Source organism: Mizuhopecten yessoensis, unplaced genomic scaffold (assembly GCF_002113885.1).
Source record: "Mizuhopecten yessoensis strain PY_sf001 unplaced genomic scaffold, ASM211388v2 scaffold7915, whole genome shotgun sequence".
In the NCBI taxonomy this organism is placed as follows: Eukaryota; Metazoa; Mollusca; class Bivalvia; order Pectinida; family Pectinidae; genus Mizuhopecten; species Mizuhopecten yessoensis.
Genome location: NW_018407286.1, coordinates 18,747 through 28,194, shown reverse-complemented (window position 1 = coordinate 28,194; position 9,448 = coordinate 18,747). Strand labels below are relative to the sequence as shown.

The following is a 9,448-nucleotide window of genomic DNA, read 5'->3' as shown; positions in this document are numbered from 1 at the left end:
CCCCCACATTAAGCCCCCCCCCCCCCGCACACATCCGTGCCAACAAAAGTTATTAATATAAGCTGTAGCAACTTGTTTTATAATTGTTGTAAAATAAATAAAGTTTATATATTTAAAAGTCTTTATCCTGAAGTCTAAACTCATTCACCCCTGAAGACTTTTATGAACTCTTCCAATGCAAAAGTTGGAATAGTTTATGATGAAATTTCAGGGTGAATCACCACTGAAGACATATATGAAATCTTCCAATGCAAAGGTTGGAATAGTTCATTATGAAGTTTCAGGGGTGAATGAGTTATAATTATACTTCAAAAGGTAAAATGCCAAAAAATCTCTTGCATGTTTCATTGTGTAACACTGAAGTCATGTGATTATTTTGTAATTTGTGATGGATTACAGGGTGCTGTGATTATTTTGTAATTTGTGATGAATTACAGGGTCATGTGATTATTTTGTAATTTGTGATGGATTACAGGGTGCTGTGATTATTTTGTAATTTGTTATGGTTTACAGGGTCATGTGATTATTTTGTAATTTGTGATGCATTACAGGGTGCTGTGATTATTTTGTAATTTGTGATGGATTACAGGGTGCTGTTGCTGGGAGTATTGTTTCCTACATCATCATGTTTTGGATAAACGTTGGAAAATACTCTGTGATTGGTTCCCCGGAAACACTGGAATTTCCTACATCAAATTGTTCATCTGATACAGACATTTCATTGCTGAACTTAACATCGTTATATTCCCTGCCAACACATTCTCCTGGTACTATACTCGACTATTCAACCATGACAGATATACAAATAGCCTACATGAATTCAACAGCTGTATCAGTGATAACTGAGAGCCCATCCATTCTAAAATCGATGTAAGTATTGCATCATCTTCTCTCAGTTTGTATACGCCCGTTGAAAGACTATGTTACTACATTGGCGGGCAGGCGGGTGGGTGGGCATGCTTGTACTCCCATAACATGAGAGGCCGCTGGTCGGCCTTTTTTCTGTCGGATATGATTTTGCCGACTGCGACCTGTCAAAAGTTTTTCGCCGTGTAAAACCTCTAACATTGTTGGAGTAGGCATGCTTGGTGTCCGCTCGATATCTTCGTTAATTTTCAACAGATTAAATTCAAACGTCATAGGAAGGTTCATTGCCATGATAGCTCGGACTACTAGTTCAATAACCATCAAACGTAAATATATGGATTGAACAGAATTTTTTAAAATGTTCATGTTGGTATGAACACATTTCAGTTACATCCATATTAAACATGAAGCCGGCTTCATGCAATATGGATATAACAGATTTGTGTTCATATAGGAATTGAACAGCGTTTTAAATTTTCATGTCAGTATGAATACAAATTGGTTACGTCCATATTGCATGAATAACTATAATTATGGCCCTTTATGTACAACCATACAGACAACTGCTCATTTAATGTATGATGGGCTTCATGCAATATGGATGTAACCAATTTGTGTTCATACCGTTCATGAAATGCATTTCTGCTGGTGATGTTCATATAGTGGGTTGCAATGCAAATGAAAATATACAAGATTGTTTTCAGTTCATGTCTCAACAACAAAAGTTACTGTAGCTCAACTAAGGTGACCATTAACTCATTCACTCCTAGAGACACATTTGAAATCTCCCAACTCAAAGGTTGGAATAGTTCATTATGAAATTTCAGGTGTGAATGAGTTAACCCATGCATGGGCATCTTGTTTTGACTCTGAGTTGCCTACTCATTTACTGAAGCAATGACTCGCTTTATACAAAAGAAATGTTTTATAATTTCCTATTTTGATGAAAATATCTCCACAAGGGTACTTGATATTCGGACCTTGGAGCAGGGAGCTTGTTGAAAGCACTACTTCTCCTGATATTTGTTATAATGTAGTTTATTAGAAGTGTCAACCGGTTTTGCCCCTACAGGACATGAAGAAGCCCACTGTAGGGGCGAAACCGATTGACACTTCTAATAAACTACAAGAACTACTTGTTCCTTCGCCTTTTGTGGTTGAATCTATTTCCTAATGTGCCCATTTTTACTCAATCCCCGGCATACTTTCGGGTATCCAGACGAGGAGCAAAGAACAAAATTATTCTACCATTAAGAAAACAGAAAAGCACGGCTTTGGCTCTACCCCCTTGTTATAATGTAGATACTGTTCTGTAACATTATTTGGAATCACTTTAAACTACTTTCTACATGTACCTATATTTTTCTTTCTATCAATATAAAGAAATTAACATAAATGTAATATATGCCTGTATTCAGTAGAAAAGTGCGAGATTCTACGTTAGCATACAGTATAACCTTGATGTATCGCCACCGTTGTACCACCAAACTGGCATACCACCAACAATTCCCTCAGAACCGATTTCCCCACACTTAAATGTACCCGTTGTACTGCCGAACTCGCATACCACCATCAATTACGTCAGAACCGATTTCCCCACACTTAAATGTACCCGTTGTACCCCCGAACTCACATACCACCATCAATTCCGTCAGAACCGATTTCCCCACACTTAATTGCACCTGTTGTACTGCCAAACTCACATACCACCATCAATTACGTCAGAACCGATTTCCCCACACTTAATTGCACCCGTTGTACTGCCGAACTCGCATACCACCATCAATTACGTCAGAACCGATTTCCCCACACTTAAATGTACCCGTTGTACCGCCGAACTCGCATACCGCCAGCAATTACGTCAGAACCGATTTCCCCACACTTAAATGTACCCGTTGTACCGCCGAACTCGCATACCACCATCATTACGTCAGAACCGATTTCCCCACACTTAAATGTACCCGTTGTACGGCCGAACTTGCATACCACCATCAATTACGTCAGAACAGATTTCCCCACACTTAAATGTACCCGTTGTACCCCCGAACTCACATCCCACCATCAATTACGTCAGAACCGATTTCCCCACCCTTAAATGTACCCGTTGTACCGCCGAACTCGCATACCGCCAGCAATTATGTCAGAACCGATTTCCCCACACTTAAATGTACCCGTTGTACCCCCGAACTCACATCCCACCATCAATTACGTCAGAACCGATTTCCCCACCCTTAAATGTACCCGTTGTACCGCCGAACTCGCATACCACCATCATTAAGTCAGGACCGATTTCCCCACACTTAAATGTACCCGTTGTACCCCCGAACTCACATCCCACCATCAATTACGTCAGAACCGATTTCCCCACCCTTAAATGTACCCGTTGTACCGCCGAACTCGCATACCGCCAGCAATTATGTCAGAACCGATTTCCCCACACTTAAATGTACCCATTGTACCCCCGACCTCGCATACCACCATCAATTACGTCAGAACCGATTTCCGCACACTTAAATGTACCCGTTGTACTGCCGAACTTGCATCCCACCATCAATTCCGTCAGAACCGATTTCCCCACACTTAAATGTACCCATTGTACCCCCGACCTCGCATACCACCATCAATTACGTCAGAACCGATTTCCGCACACTTAAATGTACCCGTTGTACCGCCGAACTCGCATACCGCCAGCAATTATGTCAGAACCGATTTCCCCACACTTAAATGTACCCGTTGTACCCCCGAACTCACATCCCACCATCAATTACGTCAGAACCGATTTCCCCACCCTTAAATGTACCCGTTGTACCGCCGAACTCGCATACCGCCAGCAATTATGTCAGAACCGATTTCCCCACACTTAAATGTACCCATTGTACCCCCGAACTCGCAGACCACCATCAATTACGTCAGAACCGATTTCCCCACCCTTAAATGTACCCGTTGTACCGCCGAACTCGCATACCGCCAGCCATTACGTCAGAACCGATTTCCCCACACTTAAATCTACCTGTTGTACCGCCGAACTCACATACCACCATCATTACGTCAGAACTGATTTCCCCCCACTTAAATGTAATCGTTGTACCGCCAAACTCGCATACCACCATCAATTACGTCAGAACCGATTTCCGCACACTTAAATGTACCCGTTGTACCGCCGAACTCGCATACCGCCAGCAATTACGTCAGAACCGATTTCCCCACACTTAAATGTACCTATTGTACCCCCGAACGCACATACCGCCATCATTACGTCAGAACAGATTTCCCCACACTTAAATGTACCCGTTGTACCCCCGAACTCACATCCCACCATCAATTACGTCAGAACCGATTTCCCCACCCTTAAATGTACCCGTTGTACCGCCGAACTCGCATACCGCCAGCAATTATGTCAGAACCGATTTCCCCACACTTAAATGTACCCATTGTACCCCCGACCTCGCATACCACCATCAATTACGTCAGAACCGATTTCCCCACACTTAAATGTACCTATTGTACCCCCGAACTCACATACCGCCATCATTACGTCAGAACAGATTTCCCCACACTTAAATCTACCTGTTGTACCGCCGAACTCACATACCACCATCATTACGTCAGAACTGATTTCCCCCCACTTAAATGTAATCGTTGTACCGCCAAACTCGCATACCACCATCAATTACGTCAGAACCGATTTCCCCACACTTAAATGTACCCCTTGTACTTCCGAACTCACATACCACCATCAATTACGTCAGAACCGATTTCCCCACACTTAAATGCACCCGTTGTACCGCCATATGCCACAATGTTCTGAGAACAGTCGTTCAAATACCCCTTTGTTGCCCCCGACAACACTGCCACACTCCATTAAAGAATTTTACCTATATTGTTGATTTCACAGTTGACTCAGCCCTGGGGTTCAGTTTTAGATGTTGTAATTACGTATAGTACGTGTGTCTAATCAATTTACATCTGAATACAATTTACCATATTACCACTGTCGGTTATTTATTCATTCACATCACATGGCTTCTCACATGGCTTCTGAAAATAAGGAAACAGGTTGTGAAGATATTCAATTCATCTTTCAATTAAACGTTGTACTGTGGATGATAATTGGACCAACAAATTAAAATTGATTTGATGATACAGACGGGACACCACCATTGTGCTCATCATGCAAATACTTTGTTGTTTTTGCCATGTGACTGTGACGTACCATATCTGGCGATCACCGCGGTACTCGTAAAGTGTATATCTTGCATGTGACACACTGATCGTAATACCAGATCTAAATCAATGTTTCCGAACTAATTATTTTTTCAAAAAGGGTGTGTAAATATTAAAAATTGCAATATACACATGTATATTTGAGTTTTCATTGGTAAGTGTTGGACTCCTTGTACCTCCAAAATGTCTTTGAACGGAAGGTGGCGTTATATCGGGGTTATACTATATGTATAGGTAGAAATATTTAATAACTTGAATTTTTTCCCTTTTAAAGCACACAATTTTGTAGATTCATTGCAACCCTATACAAAATACAGGGGAAAAATAAGGTAAAACAAGAATGATGTAAAACCTTCAGTAATTCAAACGTCATGATGGACTCGATGGAGATGTGAAAGTTTTGAGTTTAAACAAATTATGGTGCTTTGGTCCACTCATTCAAATACATTGATTGTATGTTTGACGTTACAGTAACGCCCTTACCAAGCTTTACTCGCTGTCTTACCTGTGGTTTTCAACCTTTGGAACCATCGTCTGTGTAACCGTCGGACTCATTGTCAGCTTCATAACAGGTAAGAACTTGTAAGTACAGGTAAGAATCCTGAGTACAGGTAAGAATATTAAATACAGGTAAGAACACTGAGTACAGGTAAGAATCCTGAGTACAGGTAAGAATACTTGAGTTACAAATGAGAATCCTTAAGTACAGGTGATAATCCCTAAGTACAGGTGAGATTCCTTACTTACAGGTAAAATTCCCTTGGTTACAGGTGAGAATCCTTAAGTTCATGTGAGAATCCTGAGTACAGGTGAGAATCCTGAGTACAGGTAAGAATCCCTTAGAACAGGTAACAATATTTGAGTTACAAATGAGAATCATTAAGTACAGGTGATAATCCCCAAGTAAGTACAGGTGAGATTCCTTTAATACAGGTAAAATTCCCTTGGTTACAGGTGAGAATCCTTAAGTACAGGTGCGAATCCTTGATTACATGTGAGAATGCTAGATGCCAGTAGCTAATATCTGTATACACGTTGACTAACAAAATTAGGCTAGGTAAACAGTAGTCATGCGATACTATATAACACAAAATAGTTGTGGATACATCCCTTCGTGGTTTAAAGCCATTCAGATTGTTTCGCGGTTCAAACATTCGTGGATATCCTATAATTCAAATTCGTTGTATTTATTTTCTTATTCCAATAGCAACTACGAAAACCACGAATGTTTATACACAACGAACATTTCATGTAATACATCACACAGTAGTCATTAAATCAAATAACAATACCACTTTTTCTGTGTTTGTATCTCTGTATTAAGTTAACATGTCATTCTAACTTCCAAGTAACTCTTTAGTTTTTGAGGAATAAAGAACATTAAGTGAGGAATTCCACAGTGTTGATTACAGGTAATGGACACTATATGTTTTTATTTCAGGGCCTACAAAAAGACATGAAGTCCCACCAGAGTACCTGATTCCAATCTTTGACATCTTCTGTTGTTGTCTACCACAAAAAATCAGAACATTTCTTCATTGTAATATAGATCACACACGTGTTCATGAAAATGTAAGTTAACTTCATACTTCTTGAACTCCGTCATCCCTGAAGACACGATTGAACTCTTTCATTTAAAGGTTGGATAGTTCATTATGAAATTTCAGGGGTTAATAAATTAAATATCTCTAAGTTATTTATCTGCAGGTTGTTTAATTGATTATATACATGTATAATTCCTACCTGTATATAAAGACCACATGTGTCACATATGTAGGAAAGACAATCATAAATAGAGTTTCCTTTTATAGAAGATTTCTGATACAAGTTTTGGATTTTTCATGTTTCCGAGCCTCTGGTGAGCAAATATGAAAAATTCAAAATGAGTATCATAAATCTAATATGAAGGGAAACGAATGACAGATTCTTTTATTATATAATACAAAGTAAACTGTATAATTAGAGGCTCGCAAACATGAAAAATCCCAAATGAGTATCATAGATCTAATATGAAGGGAAATGAATGACAGATTCTTTTATTATATAATACAAAGTAAACTGTATGATTGTGATCTGAAACCAATATTTTGTAATTGGTCGCCTCTGAATAGTTCTTTTCAACGTTTTGCTGCATCAACGGTTAATTTATTTTTAAAGTAACATTTCATGTAAATCTTGGTATGATGAATTCCGGCAGGTCACCTGTGTATGTAAGGTCATAGACATAGGAGTGTAGGAAGTACATCCCTAGTTGAAAATCCAATGTAGGGAGACAGTATTACAATTTCCGCATATTCTAATGTTTAATATTAAACTGATGAATATTGTATGTTTATTATTGACAGAACAGTGTTTTCTCTAAATAGTAAAGTATTTCAAAGCAATACAGGCGTTAATTCAGATTTTTTTATCAATGAGCCACATGTATCCATTTTTCTGTACTTCAGGAAACCGGCTACCTATTTCACTACTGTGATTTTTTTCAAGAAAGATAACTCTTACCTGCAATTACTATGTGCATATGGTTTTATTATAAAATGTCAATTTTTAATCGTTTATAGATAATTTATTTGACATAAATTCAGCATTTATTAAATTAATATACATTAATGAAATACTAATCTATGGCAGTATCATTTTTATTGACATTATTTTGCAAAATATTTTGTCTTTCTGTTTTTTTTTAAAGTCACTCCTTTTTACATAAATTTCCATTTAAATTCCTTAAAATTATGACAACCTATATATTTTTTGTGGCAGAAGATGTTCTTTACTTCAAAGAAATATAGCTACAAAATTTGAAGAAATTCTACTGAGAAATGGCGACACAATCCTATTACCTTAAGGAATAGTTTCATGATAAAAATAGAAAAATATTCCTTATAATTACAGTATTTTCCTGTTAATTGTTCATAACTATTTTATAAATAAGTCTGTTAGGTAGAAACAAATTGAATTTTGAAAACAAATTTAAACATGTGATAGGTTCAATAAAATTAACAACCTGGATGGCACGATGGAAACTTGTCATTATCAATGATCAGGTTATATCAGATAATATCTCCATTTGTGGGGAAATTTGTTATCAATTGAATATCAGTATACATAACACTGTTGTTTATTGTATTATAGGAACAAGACCAAGGAGAACAGTCCTATACACCTGTTACTGATTCAAACACGAAACACTCGGGCACAGATAAAACACATGTCAATCATAGTTTACAAAATGGTACTGGAACTTATAACCGATACAAGAGTCCTGATGACATTGATGAGGATACTGTTTTGTGATGATAAGCATTGATTTAAGTTCATTTTGTGTTGTGTAAATGAAACCTATCAGTCAATTACAAACTATTATACAATGTAGAAAATGCGAATTGTTCTCCTGTATTATTTTCACCTTTTCATGTATATCTTTTAAAGAGAGGTTGAAATTAACACGGAGCAAAAAAAGTATGTGTTGGCCAATATTTCGACACAAAAGTAACATGACTTGGTGTAAAGTAGTGGTGTGAATGTTAATCAGTATAAAGGTATCTTCATCTGACTGGTGAGTCTGGATGAAAATGGATGAATTATTTGCAAAAGATTAACCATGATGTATCGTCAACAAATATATCACTGGGATATGAAGCCCGGATGGCGATTGTTATTGATGTCCATGACCCTGACTGACCCTGACAGGTCATGGAATTAATTATTCATGACGTCACAAACATTAGTGTGACCCCAAAAGGTCAATGAAACTCTGCATCACTTTAAACATTCCTGATATCACCAATCCAAAGTCCACAGCAGAGTGACCCGGATTTTGAAGTATTCGCTCATAAATATTTTGAACTGTTTTTTGTTTTGGCTTATATGAACGAGAATGGGGATAACTAAACTGTGTTTTTAAATTTTATGGCAAGATATTTTGTGATAATACTATTGCAAATACGTGATGCGACAAGTAAAACTCAATTTGCAACAGTGTAATCTCAATATACCGATTATACCGCCACAAATCATTTGATTTGTGACTTACCTAAACTGGAGAAAATGTCTCTCGGAACAATGCATGCCGTGCTTGGTGAAAACCTTTCAAACGACCAGAATATGAAAATATATCATAATGTGAATGATCTGGACATAAATAAAATATCTATGACAGGAAGTATTACCGGAGTTTGACTTTTACTCCTCTTGCCCTCCCAAATGAGGCCAAATTGACAATGACGGCCAACGTTAGTACCAAGCATACAAGAGTAAGTATATGTTAAGGAGGAAATTAACACTGAGTGAATATAGATTTTCATTGTGAAGTTTACACATTTGTTTGAGCAGAATAAGTGTCCATGTATCCAGTGAA

The 9,448-nt window shown here is 37.8% G+C and overlaps 1 protein-coding gene across 2 annotated transcripts in view; it reads left to right on the top strand.

Moving 5' to 3' along the window:
• The window catches only part of LOC110454582 (sodium-coupled monocarboxylate transporter 1-like), a 22,649-nt gene extending 13,201 nt beyond the window's left edge, over positions 1 to 9,448 (top strand). For both annotated transcript variants that reach the window (XM_021504170.1, XM_021504169.1), the window contains exons 12-15: positions 590 to 870; positions 5,563 to 5,663; positions 6,533 to 6,663; positions 8,224 to 9,448. In XM_021504170.1, the coding sequence (XP_021359845.1) occupies positions 590 to 870; positions 5,563 to 5,663; positions 6,533 to 6,663; positions 8,224 to 8,385 (675 nt within the window). In that variant the 3' untranslated portion in view covers positions 8,386 to 9,448. The remainder of the gene's footprint in view (positions 1 to 589; positions 871 to 5,562; positions 5,664 to 6,532; positions 6,664 to 8,223) is intronic.